At 36.0% G+C, this 21,208-nt stretch overlaps 1 protein-coding gene across 2 annotated transcripts in view; it reads left to right on the top strand.

Annotated features, from left to right (window-relative positions):
- ERO1A (endoplasmic reticulum oxidoreductase 1 alpha) overlaps window positions 1-12,111 on the top strand; it is a 44,979-nt gene extending 32,868 nt beyond the window's left edge. For both annotated transcript variants that reach the window (XM_082617418.1, XM_082617419.1), the window contains 7 exons: window positions 869-895; window positions 1,019-1,111; window positions 2,184-2,430; window positions 2,930-2,999; window positions 7,243-7,329; window positions 7,413-7,546; window positions 8,993-12,111. In XM_082617418.1, the coding sequence (XP_082473544.1) occupies window positions 869-895; window positions 1,019-1,111; window positions 2,184-2,430; window positions 2,930-2,999; window positions 7,243-7,329; window positions 7,413-7,546; window positions 8,993-9,053 (719 nt within the window). In that variant the 3' untranslated portion in view covers window positions 9,054-12,111. The remainder of the gene's footprint in view (window positions 1-868; window positions 896-1,018; window positions 1,112-2,183; window positions 2,431-2,929; window positions 3,000-7,242; window positions 7,330-7,412; window positions 7,547-8,992) is intronic.
- Window positions 12,112-21,208: the final 9,097 nt, after the last annotated feature.

Raw genomic sequence — 21,208 nt, 5'->3', positions numbered from 1 at the left:
AAAGAACTATATAATACAATGTTTGTCATCACTAGTAAGTGTATACATAGAATGTTCACAGTTATAATAATTATTTCTTATGCCTTTTTATATATTATTTCAAATAAACATTTTCATGCATTGTTGTGTTCCACATTCTTCTCATTTTAATAGTTTTATATTATTCAACCATGTTAACTAGTATATAGTATTCTATCATGTCAGCTTAGGCCTTGTATATTTTGATTATTTCAGGTTTTAAAAATTATATATAACATAATCATCTTTCTGCAGATTATCTACCCCCCACCTCCATTTTGAGTTATTTCTTAAGACCATAATTCTAAAAGCAGAATTGTCAAGTCTAAGTATATGAACAGTGATCTTATTATGTCATAAAATATAAACGATGTTTGGTTTTTGTAATATCTCCTTGAATTGCTCTTTTGAAATATTGAATGGCATATACTACCAGCTATAATAATATACCTCCAATACTATTTTATAATTTTTATTTAACTTTTCTCATTTTAAAAAGTGTATAATGAGTTCTTAATTTTTATAGCATGAATTGTTACTAAGGCTAAGTATTTTTCCATGTATTTATTTACTATTTAAATTCTGTGTTTTGACCTCTTATAAAACATTTTATCCAGAAAGTTATGAGGCTGGGGCCACCTAAGGCAATGCTAAAGCCTTCTAAAGACCAAGCAGCCAAGTAGAACTTAAAGTGAATCCATACCAAGAACCTCTCTCTTTCCTTTACAAACAAAATTTGGACCTTTGAATCACTGTTTGTCAAAACTTTGCTATAGTATTTTAAAACTTTTGAAAAACGTACATTTTGGCATTTTTAAAATCTTGTGACTTATTTTTCTTTTTATTTCAGAGAACACTTTTTACAGTTGGCTAGAAGGTAATTGAACATTTTAAAACAAATTTAAATAACATTTTTTTCATTTTTAAATGCATGTAAAATTAATTTTCTGCCTTACAAATTTCACATCTGAAATTTATATTTCCAAATTACTTTTTGTAGGCCTCTGTGTAGAAAAAAGAGCATTCTACAAGCTTATTTCTGGCCTCCATGCAAGCATTAATGTGCATTTGTGTGCACGGTATCTTCTACAAGGTATGTGACATTTTACTTTTATTCACTTTACCACACTTATTTTCAGGTGTTCTTAAAATTTTCTTGGTATTTACCTGGATAAGAAAGGATTGACCCTATTGAATATTAGGCAGTAAAAGATTTGTTCTTAAATGGTAGTAATCAGGAATGTGAGAACCATGGACCTTATAAGGAAAAGTTCAGCCTGTTCTTAGCTCCCTTCACCTTCTTTTAAGAAGCTGCTCAAAATCATACATGTCACTTTGGAAATGTTCTTTTGTTGTGGGAATTAAAAAAGCTCTCAAGAGCATAGTTTGTTTTTCATTAGATATTACTGTATCAGAATCCTTATATTTGTGTGCCAGCTTCAGGCCTGGAGTTTAACAGGTAAAAGCATTTTTTCTGCTGCTCTTCATGCTTTACGAAGGCTGTTGAAAAATTAGACCAGGGCCTCCCTGGTGGCGCAGTGGTTGAGAGTCTGCCTGCCGATGCAGGGGATACGGGTTCGTGCCCCGGTCTGGGAGGATCCCATATGCCGCGGAGCGGCTGGGCCCGTGAGCCATGGCCGCTGGGCCTGCGCATCCGGAGCCTGTGCTCCGCAACGGGAGAGGCCACGACAGTGAGAGGCCCGCATACCGCAAAAAAAAAGAAAAAAAAAAAAAATTAGACCATGTTGGAGTTTCATCAGTAACATATTTCTTCTAGAATTGAAGTATCTTTTACTTCTTAGAAACAAAATCATAGTAACTTTAATTAGGGCTTCAAACTCATTAGTAATGTCAGATAGTCATTTTTGACTTCTGTATCTTGGTTTTATGAATATGTTTATATTCAGAAATTTGATTTTATTAGTCCTGGTTTCTCAGTAAAATATTGAGTTTATTTTCCTTTTAAGGATGACTTCTAGAAGATAAAATATTAATATGGAACTATTAAAGGCTAAATTATATAAAACAGTTTTCATGGTTGTATTGATTTAAAATATAAAATCAAATTAGCTTCTGCAGGCATCAATAACCTAATATAAGTAAAATGAAACTTACTTAATATTAAAATGCAGTTTTTTAAATATTTAATTCTTCTTTCTTCTCAGATACCTGGTTGGAAAAAATATGGGGACATAACATTACAGAGTTTCAGCAGCGATTTGATGGAATTTTAACTGAAGGAGAAGGTCCACGAAGGCTTAAGAACTTGTATTTTCTCTACTTAATAGAATTAAGGGCTTTATCTAAAGTGGTACCATTCTTTGAGCGCCAGGATTTTCAACTCTTCACTGGAAATAAAGTTCAAGATGCAGAAAACAAAATGTTACTTCTGGAAATACTTCATGAAATCAAGTAAATTGTGTATTACAACTTATACATTAATAGAAGAGTGACAAGTGATATCCAAAATTAAATTCATAAATATTCAACTTAGAGAAAGGAAAACTATCTAAAAAATAATTAAAAGCTAATTCTGCTCATAGGTCTTTTAGAATTGAGTTTTGGTTTTGTTTTCATTTTGACTTATGTACTAGAGGGCATATATTTTTAGTTTTAAGAGCCATTCTTTTGGTATTTGATACTTGCATTATTTTCATATTTAGTTGAACAGGTTGGGTTTGGGGCATAACTTCTATTATATTATACAGTTAGCTTTTATATTTGAGGATAAGAATTTGTTTGGGGGCATAGAATTTTGATTTTACTATCTATTCTACTCTATTTTACTTATATTATTCATCACTGACCAGCAAAATGTGGTATCAGCAGGACTTTTAATGTTTTATAATACATGAAAATATTTTCTGTTCTATGCAGAGAATATATTTTATTTATTTATTTTTTAATGTAGGTCATTTCCTTTGCATTTTGATGAGAATTCATTTTTTGCTGGGGACAAAAAAGAAGCAAACAAACTAAAGGTAATAATTTTATACTCTAACTTAATTTTTAAATGCAAACTCATGCAAGTGTGAATAAAGGCCGTGTTTTTATTCTTAACAATAAATCTTGATATACATCCTGAAATTAGCAGAAAAGTCAGAGTCATAATCTTTCTTTTCCTCAAGAAAAAAGGATGTCCAAAAGCAAGTCCAACTTAAGATCTAGTTTGTGTTGTTTTCAAAATAACAACAGAAATGTGTACTCTTTACAGAAGGCTTTAATTTCACATTGATGCTCTCATGTAGTAAATAGAACTTATGAATGAAAGGAAAGGGATCTAGAGCACAAGGGGCAGAATTAGTCTGTCTTTCACTAGAGAGAATTCTGAAAATAGTTTTGGCTAAATTACAGGATGCTCTTTAGGGGGAGAGGTTACAGTATTGTTTTGTCAGTTCATCTCATTCACTGGGAATTAAAGAAATTTAGTTACACCAGGATGCAGTTCTGGGAAGAACAGAAGACCTGAGGTCACACAAAATGGGCTCTGGTCTTTGCCTTACCTCTTAATAGAGGTATGACTCCAGGCAAGACCATCTTTGTGCGTATTTGCCTCAAAATACTACACATAAAAAATCTCACTGGGAAGATTTATTAAACGCTTACTGGGTGTAGAGCATGATTTTTGTCACTAAAGGGAGAGATGCTTCACCTCAGGGGATTTCTAAGTCTTTTTGAGGACTTAAGTAAAATTAGATTACTGTTCTCAGTTATAAAGCTATAGGTAAGTAAAGCAGGTGGCCCTCAGTAGGACTGGGCTGGATCTGATTTCATCAGAATATTTATAACAAACAATCTTTCTTTGTTTCTAATTCTTCGTTTCTTTCGATAATGAAAGAACCTGAGGTTTTTGCAGCTTGCAAACAAAATACTTTTTACACTCCATTTTTTTACTGTTAGATAATAGTTATTTTTGACCTCCCATCTACCTCCTACTTAAAGCATTCTTGCTAGAAATATATATCTCAGTGCTTATATAACCTCCCAAACAGTTTCCAGGAACTTAGAAGTGAGGGGGAAGATGCTGTAACAAGACTTTTTCCCTACTATTTTTGATATCTTTCTTATTTTTAATACACTTGCTGGTTTATAGAGAGTGTTTTGGCATCTACTCATTTTATATTGTGCAAATTAGAAATTTTCTCACATTTTTTTCATTTTATCGAAACTCTGAAACACTCAGCTTTCATATCCTGTGAAATTTAACAGATAATTTTTCTGAGTCCTTTTACAAGAAAGGAGTAAAACACCAAGGAAACTTGTTGATATCAGATATTTACTTTTTTAAAAAATAGCAGTTTATGGTGAATATAATGGATTTGAACAGTCATATAAGTTCATTTGAAAATCTCATCTTGTCTCCTTTATACTCTAACAGTGTATGGTTAGAAAGGGAGGACTTGTATGAAAGAGAATTGTTTAGTGTTCAATTCACAATAGAATAGGATCTCACCTGAAGGCTTATAAAACATCTGAGAATTGGGTGAGAATTGGTCTTTGGTCAGTTGGTTTCATTGAATATAGATCACAATGTTTAACCACAGAATGTTTGATTATTCTACCCACTGACTATAATTTTAAGTATTGACTCCAAAACTGTGTAAATTAACAAGGAGAATTTGTAAATGATTTAGGTTCTGGTTATTTTAAGGATCATACATTTTTCTAATCCGGGTTAACTTTAGAACATACTCAGGTTATTGGACATTGATTGTCATTTGTGGAAGTCACAAGCATTTTCTCCTTGTTCTGATCTAGTAAATTTCTAGCTTATTAATGAGGTTCTAGCATATTAATTACATTTAAGCAATTGTGCTTGGTTTTAATTTTGCGATGTTATTTTGGCTCTTGTAAGCAACCACGTTTATTCTCTGTACATGCCACATAGGGATTTACTCAAGAGCTGCCATATTCAAGTGTTTGAATTAGTGAACATAGATTCAAATACCAAGGTTAGACAATGTGTTCAAAAGGAAGCACAATCATTTCAGATAGAGGCTTCCAACCTTTACGAGTCTAAGTCAAGAACTTTCAAGGCCTCTCCCCATGACAGTAGTGTTTTTAGTATCTATTGATTGTGAAAATATAACTGCCAAAAATCCACTATGCATTTAGTAACACTTTTAAAGTAAAAGTTGTGTTTTATTAATAAAATTTATATCCATTTGGAAATTTATAGTGCATACATGTGAGCTATTTGCTCTATCTATAAACAAATGCTTGTCTACACAGGGATTTTGTAGACTCTTATACCAACTATTAAATCCTCCAGAGGTCAGCCCCTCATTGGATGAGAACATCCACTTTAATTTTAGTGCTCTGTTATTAATGTTAAAAGTGTGAATTTCCTTTAATTCAAGGTTGAAACACAAGTTTAAAGGAAACCTCAAATCACCAAAAATCTACTTAGGGAAATATTGCTGGGTAAATATTTTTTCTAAGTATGTTTAAAATTAGAATGACCTCTACTGAACTCAGTCCAAAAGGTACAGAAACACAAGATATAGAATATTGCTAACATATGGTGACATTTAATATTAATTATTTGGGCTTTGTATTAGATCAATAAGATTTAAGATCTGGGATCCTATTGTAAATCTTTTATTAATACATGTAATGGCTGTTTCAAAGTCTCAGACTGAATGAAGCATGGGGGAAAGACTGTCCCCAGAGTATGAATTGAGGTCTGCTTTGAATAGCAGGTTCCAATCTTTGCTGATTTATTCCCATTTTTAGATCTTTGGTCTTGTTCTCTTTTGATTGAGCCCAGTGTGTGGTTTGTCACGTAAGAAAAACAACAAAACATTATATGCTTCCAAAGTTATAGGCCATTTGGTATAATGAATGTTCCATCTGAACTGTATGTCAAATTTCCTGTTTCAAGTACTGTAAGCTATAAATTCAGGACAGAGGGAGTCACTTGGAGGATTAATTAATAATTTCCACTGTAGTAAAAGAAGGATATGTTCTTGGCTTCCCTTCTTTCTTTTTTATTCCTTAAAGACATGTACTACTTTTGGATGAGTTTAATGCATGTTGCCCTTTTATAAACAATATAATACCCTAGTGTTCATGGATATATATATATCTATTAAAAGTATAAAGATAAAAAAGGAATGATAAACACCAAATTCAGAATAGTTATAGAAGGTGGGATATGGGACTTTGAAGGGATACATAGGAGGCTTCATTGTAATGGTTTCTTTCTGAAACTTGGTGGAGGGTACATGGATTTCACTATATTCTATATATTTTTTTGTGATAATAATGTCAATAATAATCAAAGGTCTGGTTGATTTACCTAATTAATACCAGAGAGAAGGGTTTTAATTTAACTATTATGAAACCAAAGGTTTTTATTCCTCCCTCCCTCCTTTGTTTTGTTTTTTTTTAAAACATCTTTATTGGAGTATAATTGCTCCACAATGGCGTGTTAGTTTCCGCTCCATAACAAAGTGAATCAGTTATACATTTACACAATGCTTCCATATCTCCTCCCTCTTTCGTCTCCCTCCCACCCTCCCTATCCCACCCCTCTAGGTGGTCACAAAGCACCGAGCTGATCTCCCTGTGCTATGTGGCTGCTTCCCACCAGCTATCCATTTCACGTTTGGTAGTGTATATATGTCCATGCCACTCTCTCACTTTGTCACAGCTTACCTTTCCCCATCCCCATATCCTCAAGTCCATTCTCTAGTAGGTCTGTGTCTTTATTCCCGTCTTTATCCCCCTAGGTTCTTCATCCTCCTTTGTTTTTTTCCTCTTTCTTTTTTTGGTAAATGATGTCATACGACCCCCGCCCCCCTCCCCTGATATTGGCATATGGTTAATAATCACATACAACAGAACATCTCAACTCAGTTACCTTTGTGTATATTTATAAATAGTCTAGTTTTGGAGGCAGGCAGGCTGGGGTCTAGATTTGCTGTTTACTAGATATGGGAATTTAGGCAAGTTATGTAACCTCTCTGAACCTTGTTTTTTTAATTCATTAGGTGTAGACTATAATGATATCTACTTTTGGATTTGTGGTGAAGATGAAATGAAATTGTATATGTAAAGATTCCGGTGTGTAGGAGGTACTTCGTGGATGTTGACTTCAGTTCTGTTCCCCACTTTGGTGCCCTCCAGTGCCTTGCATACTGTGAGGCACATAGAAGGCACTCAGAAATACTTAGTATTTGACTGTATACTATATTTTAATAAAATTTTAATTATTTTTAGGAGGACTTTCGACTGCATTTTAGAAATATTTCAAGAATCATGGATTGTGTTGGTTGTTTGAAATGTCGACTGTGGGGAAAGCTTCAGGTAAGCATATCAAGCTCAATCCTATTTTCATTCTTTGCACAAAGAATTTTCTGATTTTTCTTTTTTTCTTGTTTTTATTATAGACTCAGGGTTTGGGCACTGCTCTGAAGATCTTGTTTTCTGAGAAACTTATTGCAAATATGCCAGAAAGTGGGCCCAGTTATGAATTCCATCTAACCAGACAAGAAATAGTATCATTATTTAATGCATTTGGAAGGTTAGTTTCTACCAAAATTGTTTCTGCTAGCCAAGTAAGTCTAATGCAACATGTATACTTTCAGATAAAACTGGGTAAGAAATACCTTTTTTAGTGAAATTATCTCACTACAGAATTCTGTGATCTTATGAAATAACTTTGTAGATACACGCAATCATTAAATAATATTCTTTATTTTCATCTGTTGACTTTTATAATCATTAATTCACTGAGTGGACTTCAATATTCATCTTGCTGAAACTGTATATTTTTTCTATATTATTTAAAAGTATTTGTGCTGCTCAAATGTGTTTTTGAAGGTCCTGGCAAAGTCATGTTGTGTAATATAGGTGTACACATAAAATTTCCATGTGAATTCACCATTGTGTAAAAAGGTTAATAGTTCTTTTAAAAATAATTTGCATCAAAATGATTAGAAAATAAGCTTGAAATAAGGAACTTACATTATAAAATTTAAGTATAGATAAATTTCTTCTAGCCTATTTTATCTAAAGAATGCAGAGATTTATTAAAATAACATTTTCTAAGGACTACATTACTTCACTTAAAAAAATTATGACTAATATTTTGGGTTTGATGTAATTGACCTTCAAAATTATTCTCTAGTATACAGAAGCTTGACAGTTATATTTGAGTACTTTGCAACTTTTTTCATGGTTGAGAACAGAGCTAAAGTAAACTTAAAATAACAATCTTTACTTTTTTATAAAAGTGAAAACAATTTGATCACACAATTACTGTTCTCACTCTTTATAGTCCAAAGGCTTTGATTCTTTGTATATTTACTAAATATGGTATATTGATTAGTTTAAGTGTTCATATACTTATGCATATTTAAAATACATATTTTACTGCTTATATACTTTATATCTATGTACTTTAAATACTAAGCATATGAATATACTTCTGAATTCTTAAAATATCCTAATATTTTAATACTTACATAGTTTATAATTTTACATTTTGAAACTTTAATACTAAGTTATGAATAATTAAAAATAGCTAATTTCTGGGCAATATTATCTTAGTTTTGACATGTCAGATTAAGAACTGAAGTGCATCACCAAATGTAAAATAGCTAGTGGGAAGCAGCCACATAGAACAGGGAGATCAGCTCGGTGGTTTGTGACCACCTAGAGGGGTGGGATAGGGAGGGTGGGAGGGAGACGCAAGAGGGAGGAGATATGGGGATATATGTATATGTATAGCTGATTCACTTTGTTATGAAGCAGAAACTAGCACACCATTGTAAAGCAATTATACTCCAATAAAGATGTTAAAAAAAAAACTGAAGTGCATCAAAATAGATTAAATGGTTTATGCCCCTTTACATTTGCTGAAAGAAATTACTTAAATTTTTTTCTGTGTTCTGAAAATGGAAAGTGAATAACTTATAGAGAAAAGTTATCTAAAATCGTTTCTAAGTGAAATTTTTTTTGGTTACAGAATTTCAACAAGTGTGAAAGAATTAGAAAACTTCAGGAACTTGTTACAAAATATTCATTAAAGAAAACAAGTTGAAATGTGCCTGTTTTTGGACAACGGAGGCCAAAGAGTGGAATTTCGTTCAAAGGCATTAATAGCAATGACAGTCTTAAGCCAAACATTTTATATAAAGCTGCTTTTGTAAAAGGGAATTATATTGTTTTAAGTAAACAATTTTTAAAATTGTGTTAAGTCTATGTATAATATTATTGTGAGTAAAAGTAAAACTTTGATAATGTGGTACAACTTTTAAAGTTTAATATTAAGTAAAATCAGGATTATCAAATTCATATATACCCTAAGTAAATGATGTTTTAATAATTTTGTGTAAGAAGATGTAATATAAATAAAACTATGGCCAATGTGACAAGCATTTATAGGAAAATGCTAAGCAGGCTCATGATGACCCATTATTAACAGCCTAAAATTTTTCAACATTTAGGGTGACCAGATTTAGTAAATAAAAATACAGAATGCCTAGTTAAATTTAAATTTCAGATAAACAACAAGTAGTTTTTTAATACAAGTATGTTCCATGCAATATTTGGGACAAACTTATACCAAAAAATTATTCCTCCTTTAAAATTCAAATTTAACTGGGAGTCCTGTGTTTTATCTGGCAACCCTACAATACTTTGGTATGAAACAAATCAGTTCTAGAATTATATTGCTATTTTGATTGGCTTATTTTGGTGTGTAGAAAGATACAATGATAACTCAAAGGCATAGGGGATTTCTAAACAGTGTGAAAAGTTGAATAGATTTATATATTTATTCTCATAATACTTTCCCTAATTCTGAATAAAATTTTGGGGAAACTTTTTATTTTTATATAATTTCAAATTACAGAAATGTTTCCAGGATAGTACAAAGAACTCTTTTACCAGATTCCTTAATTGTTTATATTTGCTTTATCTCTCATGCTCTCTCTGTATACATACACACGTATACTATTTTTCCTCAATCATTTGAAAGTCAGTTACAGGCATTGTGCCCTTTGAACCATGAACACTTCAGTGTGAATAATTTTTTAATGATTTTTTTCAGGAAAAAAAATCTGGAACTATATAATACTATAAGCCTTAGAATCAGGAATCATTTTGAGTTCCAATCTAAAATTCTTTTTGAGTTTTGTTACCCTTTTAATGCTCGATCTGTGTAGTCATAAGGCATATAATTTTTGGGTTTTGTACATGATGTTCATTTCTTTTTTCTCCCAAAAACTAAACTGTAATTTTTAGTGGTTTTCATTAAGGAAAGACCTTCAGTGATAAAAAATATATGAAGGGGTTTAGGAATTTATATCACATGGTAATTGTAGGGAAAAAAGAAACTGTATACCTCAAAGTCATGGGCCCTCTCTGTGTGTCTTAGCAGGTATATCATGTTGAGATGTAACATTATTAATAAAGCAGGGTTTATTTATATAATGGCTTAGAAATGCCACTTTATACTACTGTATACTTTTTCTCTATGTCCATAAGGCCTGGTACAGTGTCAAACACATAGTAGGTGTCCAGTAAATATTCGTTGAATGAATGTATGAAAATGTAGTCAGTATATTTAAATTAATAATCACAGAACTAAGTTTCACAATATATGTCATATTTTCCTTTTCCCCCTCATTTGAATACGGCAGGAGAAGAAAGATACTAACCTACTATTAAGTCATTATTCTCAAAGAACTCAAAGAACTATGAAGTGAGCGCCAAATATAAAACTATAAGGACATTTGTAGTACTCTGAAAATATGGTAGATCGGTTTAAATGGTTATTTCACCTGTATACCTCCCTAACTCTCATTTTATGTCCCTGCCCTTTTTTTTTTTCTTAAACAGCTAATCTTTTTGAAAGAATATTCCTATCTTCACTTTGTCACCCTCCACTTGCTCCTTAACTGAAATTTGGCTTTTGGCTCAGTAGTTCTTAACAATATTGTACTTTGAAGTCTAAAATCCCAATTCTAAATCCATGGTTTTGTTCACAAGCCATTTCTTACTTGACCTTTTTTTCTGCATTAGACACTGTTGATAGCCCCTTCTTTAAAAAGCTTTTTTCCCCTGGGTTCCTTATATTTCACTCACTCCTGGGTGCCTCTTTCATTTATTCTTTAAGTTATTCCTCAGGCTTTCATTCCTGCTCTCTTCACCACCACCACTTCTCACTCTTGAGTCCTTCCAATTAAATGACCTCTAAATCCTTATCTTTACCCCAGACTTCTCAGTCCATTTGCCTTCTACACATCTTCAATTGGTCGTCCCATAGACACCTGTGGGTGTCTTAAAAAGTCATTCTCCCCTAAACCCACTCTTATGCCTGTGTTTCTTCCTTTGGTTAATTTTAGAACCATCATCATCTAAATTCTCTAGGCTCACTTCTCTCCTCCACTTCTCCCCTGTCCAGCCAATGTCTAATCTCTAAGGATTTTATCTCCATGTTTCTGATATATCACTGTCTTTCCATTTTCACTGCTGTTCTCTAAATATGAACCTTTCTCCTTGTCCCAAGCCTGTTTCCTTTCTCCTTTCTTTTGCCCCACAATGCTACCAAAGTGGGCTTTCTAGAAGCACTCAAACAACGTTGCTCCCTGCTTAACACACCTCAGAGATTTCATGAGGCTTTAGGAGGAAGCCAAACCCCTTTCCTTGGTGTACAAGCTTCTCTGATATGGGTCTTTCTGCTCCCCCGACCCCATGTTCTGCTAAAAACACACAGTTCATCAGATGCAGCATAGTCAGGCCTCCACACCTTGGTACCTGCTATTCTCTTTCTATCAAGTGCCCTAGCCATCCTTCCCCACCTGGAAAATTTCTGTGTATCCTTGCAGGCCCAGCACAAAGCAACACCTCTGCCCTTGTTCCATCCAAGGAGGATCATCTGACTTCCTCTTTTGTGTCACCACTGTAATTACAACCTACCTCTATTGTGTCACTTATTGTACTGTATTGTTTTTGTTGTTTAAAGTTTCCTTTACTAGAATGTGAGCTCCTTAAGGGCAGGAAAAGGAACTTTATCCATTTCTGCATCTTCATAGCATAGTTTTTGGCATATGAACACTTAATAAATGTTTGTTGAATAAATTGCTTTTAAAGTGACAACTTCATTATATTAATGGTCATACCTTCTTCACTCCAAATATTCTTTACAGTAAGAGTCAGTAGATGCCCAAGGATTTGTGGATTTTGGCGGGGGGTCAATAAAACTTCTCAAACTGTATTCAAAATTGTGTGTGGTTTTGGCAAGTTATGTAAGGGGCCTATTATGGAAAAAGTGGTAAGAACTCTTCTTTCAGGGGAAAACATCACTGAAGAATTTCTTGAATAATCAAAGAGCTGCCCAGAATTATGGGCTACATAAATTTATACCTGTTTAACAATCTAAGGGGGAGAGAGACCTTCAAGATCGTGGAGGAGTGAGATGTGGAGATCACCTTCCTCCCCACAAATACATCAGAAATACAACTACATGTGGAACAACTCCTACAGAACACCTACTGAATGCTGGCAGAAGACCTTAGACTTCCCAAAAGGCAAGAAACTCCCCAAGTACCTGGGTAGGGCAAAAGAAAAAAGAAAAAACAGAGACAAAAGAATAGGGACGGGACCTGCACCTCGGGGAGGGAGCTGTGAAGGAGGAAAGGTTTCCACAGACTGGGAAGGCCCTTCGCGGGCGGAGATGGGGCGGGGAGGGGGATTTCGGAGCCACGGAGGAGAGCGCAGCAACAGGGGTGCGGAGGGCAAAGTGGAGAGATTCCCGCACAGAGGATCGGTGCCGACCAGCACTCACCAGCCCGAGAGGCTTGTCTGCTCACCCGCCGGGGCGGGCGGGGGCTGGGAGCTGAGGCTCGGGCTTAGGAGGTCAGATCCCAGGGAGAGTACTGGGGTTGGCTGTGTGAACACAGCCTGAAGGGCTAGTGCGCCACGGCTAGCTGGGAGGGAGTCCAGGAAAAATTCTGGAGCTGCCGAAGAGGCAAGAGACCATTGTTTTCGGGTGCGCGAGGAGAAGGGATTAAGAGCGCTGCTTAAAGGAGCTCCAGAGACTGGCGCAAGCTGCAGCTATCAGCACGGACCCCAGAGACGGGCATGAAACACTAAGGTTGCTGCTACTGCCACCAAGAAGCCTGTGTGCAAGCACAGGTCACTATCCACGCCTCCCCTCCCGGGAGCCTATGCAGCCTGCCACTGCCAGGGTCCCGTGATCCAGGGACAATTTCCCCAAGAGAACACACGGCGTGCCTCAGGCTGGTGCCACGTCATGCCGGCCTCTGCCACCGCAGGCTCGCCCCGCATCTGTACCCCTTCCTCCCCCCACCCCCGCCTGAGTGACCCAGAGTCCCCGAATCAGCGGCTCCTTTAACCCCATCCTATCTGAGCGGGGAACAGATGCCCTCAGGCGACCTACACACAGAGACGGGGCCAAATCCAAGGCTGAACCCCAGGAGCTATGCGAACAAAGAAGAGAAAGGGAAATGTCTCCCAGCAGCCTCAGGAGCAGCGGATTAAATCTCCACAATCAACTTGATGTACCCTGCATCTGTGGAACACCTTAATAGATAATCATCCCAAAATTGAGGCGGTGGACGTTGGGAGCAACTGTAGACTTGGGGTTTGCTTTCTGCATCTAATTTATTCTGGTTTTATGTTTACCTTAGTATTTAGAGTTTATTATCATTGGTAGATTTGTTTATTAATTTGGTTGTTCTCTTGCTCCTTTTTTTTAAAAAAAAAAATATATATATATTTCCTTATTCGCTTTCTGTGAGTCTGTATGTTTCTTTGTGTGATTTTGTCTGTATAGCTTTACTTTTACCATTTGTCCTAGGGTTCTGTCCTTTTTTTTTTTTTTAGTATACTTTTTAGCGCTTGTTATCACTGGTGGAATTGTCTTTTGGTTTGGTTGCTCTCTTCTTTCTTTCTCTTTCTTTTTTCTCTTTTTTTTTTGACTACTTTTAAATTTATTTTATATTTAATATTTATTTTTTATTTTATTTTATTTTATTTTATTTTTTTTGCAGGATGCAGGCCTCTCACTGTTGTGGCCTCTCCCGTTGTGGAGCACAGGCTCTGGACACGCAGGCTCAGTGGCCATGGCTCACGGGCCCAGCCGCTCCGCAGCACGTGGGATCTTCCCGGACTGGGGCACGAACCCATGTCCCAGGCATCGGAAGGCAGACTCTCAACCACTGAGCCACCAGGGAAGCCCTATTTTTTATTTTAATAGCTTTCTTTTCTTTTCTTTTTTTCTTTTTCTCGTTCTTTTTTTCTTCCTTTTCTTCTGAGTCATGGGACGGACAGGGTCTTGGTGCTCTGGCCGGGTGTCAGGCGTGTGCCTCTGAGGAGGGAGAGCCGCATTCAGGACATTGGTCCACCAGAGACCTTCTGGCTCCATGTAATATCAAATGGCAAAAGCTCTCCCAGAGATCTCCATCTCAACACCAAGACCCAGTTCCACTCAACAACCAGCAAGCTACAGTGCTGGACACCCTATGCCAAACAACTAGCAAGACAGGAACATAACCCCACCCATTAGCAGACAGGCTGCCTAAAATCATAATAAGGTCACAGACACCCCAAAACACACCACCAGACGCGGACCTGCCCACCAGAAAGACAAGACCCAGCCTCATCCACCAGAACACAGGCACTAGTCCCCTCCACCAGGAAGCCTACACAACCCACTGAACCAAGCTTAGTCACTGGGGAAAGACACCAAAAACAACGGAAACTACGAACCTGTAGCCTGTGAAAAAGAGACCCCAAATACAGTAAGTTAAGCAAAATGAGAAGACAAAGAAACACACAGCAGATGAAGGAGCAAGGTAAAAACCCACCAGGGCAAACAAATGAAGAGGAAATAGGCAGTCTACCTGAAAAAGAATTCAGAGCAATGATAGTAAAGATGATCCAAAATGTTGGAAATAGAATGGACAAAATACAAGAAACATTTAACAAGGACCTAGAAGAACTAAAGAGCAAGTGAACCGTGATGAACAACACAATAAATGAAATTAAAAACTCTCTAGAAGGGATCAACAGCAGAATAAATGAGGCAGGAGAACAGATAAGTGACCTGGAAGATAAAATAGTGGGAATAACTACTGCAGAGCAGAATAAAGAAAAAAGGATGAAAAGAAATGAGGACAGTCTTAGAGACCTCTGGGACAACATTAAACGCACCAACATTCTAATTATAGGGGTCCCAGAAGAAGAAGAAAAAAAGAAAGTGACTGAGAAAATACTGAAGAGATTATAGTTGAAAACTTCCCTAATATGGCAAAAGGAAATAGTCAATCAAGCCCAGGAAGCATAGAGAGTCCCATACAGGATAAATCCAAGGAGAAACATGCCAAGACACATATTAATCAAGCTATCAAAAATTAAACACAAAGAAAAATACTAAAAGCGGCAAGGAAAAAAATAACACACAAGGGAATCCCCATAAGGTTAACAGCTGATCTTTCAGCAGAAACTCTGCAAGCCAGAACGGAGTGGCAGGACATATGTAAAGTGATGAAAGGGAAAAACCTACAACCACGATTACTCTACCCAGCAAGGATCTCATTCAGATTCAATGGAGAAATTAAAACCTTTACAGACGAGCAAAAGCTAAGAGAATTCAGCACCACCAAACCAGCTTTACAACAAATGCTAAAGGAACTTCTCTAGATAGGAAACACAAGAGATGGAAAACACCTACAATAATAAACCCAAAACAATGAAGAAAATGGTAATAGGAACATACATATCAATAATTACCTTAAATGTAAATGGATTAAATGCTCCAACCAAAAGACATACACTGGCTGAATGGATACAAAAATAAGACCCATATATATGCTATCTACAAGAGACCCACTTCAGAACTAGGGACACATACACACTGAAACTGAGGGGATGGAAAAAGGTATTCCATGCAAATGGAAATCAAAAGAAAGCAGAAGTAGCAATTCTCATATAAGACAAAATAGACTTTAAAATAAACATTATTGGAAGAAACAAAGAAGGGCACTACATAATGATCAAGGGATTAATCCAAGAAGAAGATATAACAGTTGTAAATATTTATGCACCCAACATAGGAGCACCTCAATACATAGGCAGCTCAAAACATATCAGCCATAAAAGGGGAAATCGACACTAACACAATCATAGTAGGGGAATTGAACAGCCCACTTTCACCAATGGACATATCATTCAAAATGAAAATAAATAAGGAAACACAAGCTTTAAATGATAAATTAAATAAGATGGAATTAATTGATATTTATAGGACCTTCCACCCAAAAACAACAGAATACACTTTCTTCTCAAGTGCTCATGGAACATTCTCCAGGATAGATTATATCTTGTTCACAAATCAAGCCTTGGTAAATTTAAGAAAATTGAAATGATATCAAGTGTCTTTTCCGACCAAAACGCTATGAGACTAGATATCAATTACAGGAAAAAATCTGTAAAAAATACAAATACATCGAGGCTGAACAATACACTAATAAATAACCAAGAGATCACTGAAGAAATCAAAGAGGAAATAAAAAAATACCTAGAAACAAATGACAATGAAAACACGATGACCTATGGGATACAGCAAAAGCAGTTCTAAGAGGGAAGTTTATAGCAATACAGTCCTATCTCAAGAAACGTCTCAAATAAACAACTTAAACTTACACCTAAAGCAATTAGAGAAAGAAGAACAAAAAAAAATCAAAGTTAGCAGAAGGAAAGAAATCATAAAGATCAGATCAGAAATAAATGAAAAAGAAATGAAGGAAACAATGGCAAAAATCAATAAAACTAAACGCTGGTTCGTTGAGAAGATAAACAAAATTGATAAATCACTAGCCAGACTCATGAAGAAAAAAAGGGAGAAGACTCAAATCAATAGAATTAGAAATGAAAAAGGAGAAGTAATAACTGACACTGCAGAAATACAAAGGAACATGAGAGATTACCACAAGCAACTATATGCCAATAAAATGGACCACCTGGAAGAAATGGACAAATTCTTAGAAAAACACAACCTTCTGAGACTGAACCAGGAAGAAACAGAAAATATAAACAGACCAATCATAAGCACTGAAACTGTGACTGTGATTAAAAATCTTCCAACAAAAAAAAAGCCCAGGACCAGATGCCTTCACAGGCGAATCCTATCAAACATTTAGAGAAGAACTAACACCTATCCTTCTCAAACTCTTCCAAAATATAGCAGAGGGAGGAACACTCCCAAACTCATTTAACGAGGCCACCATCACCCTGATACCAAAACCATACAAAGATGTCCCAAAAATGAAAACTACAGGCCAATATTACTGATGAATATAGATGCAAAAATCCTCAACAAAGTACTAGCAAACAGAATCCAACAGCACATTAAAAAGATCATACACCATGATCAAGTGGGATTTATCCAGGAATGCAAGGATTCTTCAATATATGCAAATCAATCAATGTGATAAACCATATTAACAAATTGAAGGAGAAAAACCGTATGATCATCTCAATAGATGCAGAAAAAGCTTTCGACAAAATTCGACACCCATTTATGATAAAAACCCTCCAGAAGATAGGCATAGAGGGGACTTACCTCAACATAATAAAGGCCATATATATGAAAAACCCACAGCCAACATCTTTCTCAAGGGTGAAAAACTGAAACCATTTACAGTAAGATCAGGAAAAAGACAAGGTTGTCCACTCTTACCACTATTATTCAACATTGTTTTGGTAGTTTTAGCCACAGCAGAGAAGAAAAAGCAATAAAAGGAATCCAAATCAGAAAAGAAGAAGTCAAGCTGTCACTGTTTGCAGATGACATGATACTATACATAGAGAATCCTAAAGATGCTACTAGAAAACTACTAGAGCTAATCAACAAATTGGTAAAGTAGCAGGATACAAAGTTAATGCACAGAAATCTCTGGCATTCCTATATACTAATGATGAAAAATCTGAAAGAGAAATTAAGGAAACACTCCCATTTACCACTGCAACAAAAAGAATAAAATACCTAGGAATAAACCTATCTAAGGAGACAAAAGACCTGTAAGCAGAAAACTATAAGACACTGATGAAAGAAGTTAAAGATGATAGAAACAGGTGGAGAGATAGTCCATGTTCTTGGATTGGAAGATATTGTGAAAATGACTATACTACTCAAAGCAATCTACAGATTCAATGCAATCCCTATCAAACTACCAATGGCATTTTTCACAGAACTAGAACAAAGAATTTCAGAATTTGTATGGAAACACAAAAGACCCCAAATAGCTAAAGCAATCTTGAGAAAGAAAAATGGAGCTGGAGGAATCAGGTTCCCAGACTTCAGACTATACTACAAAGCTACAGTAATCAAGACAGTATGGTACTGGAACAAAAACAGAAAGATAGATCAATGGAACAGGATAGAAAGCCCAGAGATAAACCCATGCACATATGGTCACCTTATCTTTGATAAAGGAGGCAAGAATATACAATGGAGAAAAGACAACCTCTTCAATAAGTGGTGCTGGGAAAACTTGACAGCTACATGTAAAAGAATGAAATTAGAACACTCCCTAACACCACACACAAAAATAAGCTCAAAATGGATTAAAGACCTAAATGTAAGGCCAGATGCTATCAAACTCTTAGAGGAAAACACAGGCAGAACACTCTATGACATAAATCACAGCAAGATCCTTTTTGACCCACCTCCTAGAGAAATGGAAATAAAAACAAAAATAAACACATGGGACCTAATGAAACTTAAAAGCTTTTGCACAGCAAAGGAAACCATAAACAAGATGAAAAGACAACCCTCATAATGGGAGAAAATTTGTACAAAGGATTAACTCCCAAAATTTACAAGCAGCTCATGCAACTCAATATCAAAAAAACAAACAATCCAATCTAAAAATGGGCAGAAGACCTAAATAGACATTTCTCCAAAGAAGATATACAGATGGCCAACAAACACATGAAAGAATGGTCAATATCACTAATCATTAGAGAAACGCAAATCAAAACTACACTGAGGGGCCTCCCTGGTGGCGCAGTGGTTGAGAGTCCGCCTGCCGATGCAGGGGATACGGGTTCGTGCCCCGGTCTGGGAGGATCCCATATGCCGCGGAGCGGCTGGGCCCGTGAGCCATGGCCGCTGAGCCTGCGCATCCGGAGCCTGTGCTCCGCAACGGGAGAGGCCACAACAGTGAGAGGCCCGCGTACGGAAAAAAAAAAAAAAAAAAAAAAAAAAAAAAAAACTACACTGAGGTATCACCTCACACCAGTCAGAATGGCCTTCATCAAAAAATCTACAAACAATAAATGTTGGAGAGGGTGTGGAGAAAAGCGAATCCTTTTGCACTGTTTGTGGGAATGTAAATTGATACATCCACTCTGGAGAACAGTACGGAGGTTCCTTAAAAAACTAAAAAGGGAAGTACTATACGACCCATCAATCCCACTACTGGGCATATCCCCTGAGAAAACCATAATTCAAAAAGAGTCATGTACCACAATGTTCACTGCAGCTCTATTTACAATAGCCAGGATATGGAAGTGACCTAAGTGTTCACTGACAGATCAATGGATAAAGAAGATGTGGCACATATATATATAATGGAATATTACTCAGCCATAAAAAGAAACGATATTGAGTTATTTGTAGTGAGGTGGATGGACCTAGAGTCTGTCATACAGAGTGAAATAGGTCGAAACAGAAAAACAAATACCATATGCTAACACGTATATATGGAATCTAAAAAAAAAAAACCCAAAAAACTAGTCATGAAAAACCTAGAGGCAGGACTGGAATAAAGACACAGACATAGAGAATGGACTTGAGGATACGGGGAGGGGGAAGGGTAAGCTGGGACAAAGTGAGAGAGTGGCATGGACTTATATATACTACCAAATATAAAATAGCTAGCTAGTGGGAAGCAGCCGCATAGCACAGGGAGATCAGCTCGGTGCTTTGTGACCACCTAGGGGGTGGGATAGGGAGGGTGGGAGGGAGATGCAAGAGGGAGGAGATATGCGGATATATGTATATGTATAGCTGATTCACTTTGTTATAAAACAGAAACTAACACACCATTGTGAAGTGATTATACTACAATAAATAAGTGGAAAAAAAGAATCTAAGGAGAAGGTGAGAGGTGTTGTAAGTTATTTCATGCAAGAATTTTTCTTGGTTTAATGTGTAAATAAACATGTACTATCTAATAGCGTATTGGTATTTTAAATTATGGCATTTCATATTAAATTCGTGTATAATACTGATTAGTGTATACCACCTCTAGATGTGAAGTACATACAGTTATACACTTAATGATAGTTCAACTTAAGATTTTTCAACTTTACAGTGGTGCAAAAGCGACACACATTCAGCAGAAACTGTACTTCCACTTTTGAATTTTGTTTTTCCCAGGTTAGCAGTAAGCAGTATGACCCCCGTGGTGATCTGGGGCAGTGGCAGCACTGCAGTCCCCAGGCAGCCATGCGATCAGAAGGGTAAACAAACCACACACAACCATTCTGGACCCATAGGACCATTTTGGTTTTTTACTTTCAGTACATATTCAATAAATTATACAAGATATTCAACACTCTTATAAAATAGGCTTTGTGTTAGATGTTTTGCCCAACTGTAGTTTAATGTAAGTGTTCTGAGAATGTTTAAGGTAGCCTAGGTTAAGCTGTCATGTTCAGTCGGCCAGGTGTGTTAGATGCATTTTCACTTATGATAAGCCAAGGAAGATCTGTAATTGTAAGCTCACTAAAAGCATACAGTCATTTGTAACTCCAGGTATTTTTCTCTTTTCTATGGTAGCACTAGGCTTCTTATCCTTACATGATAGAAACTCAATCGGTGTAGTCTGTTAAGAGAGATTAAGAAAACCAGACCTCCAGATAAAAGCACAAACACTTTTATTTTTAACAGTAGTGTTTTGTTACAATTTAGTGAAACAACAAATAAATACATTCATTGGCCACAGCTATACTTTTACAACCAGTTTGAAACTGATTATATAGCTGAGAAACACCATTAAACAATAAAAAAGGCAGCTATGCATAAAAAAGCCACTTCAGCTATAAATTACGTTTTTCATAAAACTACTACCAGCTATAATGAGTGGCAAGAGTTTCAAAATTAATGACCACTCAAATGAAACGATAAAAACAAGTACTGCTAACC

This window comes from Mesoplodon mirus, assembly GCF_964341445.2.
Source record: "Mesoplodon mirus genome assembly, chromosome: 4".
Taxonomy (NCBI): Eukaryota; Metazoa; Chordata; class Mammalia; order Artiodactyla; family Ziphiidae; genus Mesoplodon; species Mesoplodon mirus.
This window is presented reverse-complemented; position numbering and strand designations above follow the sequence as displayed.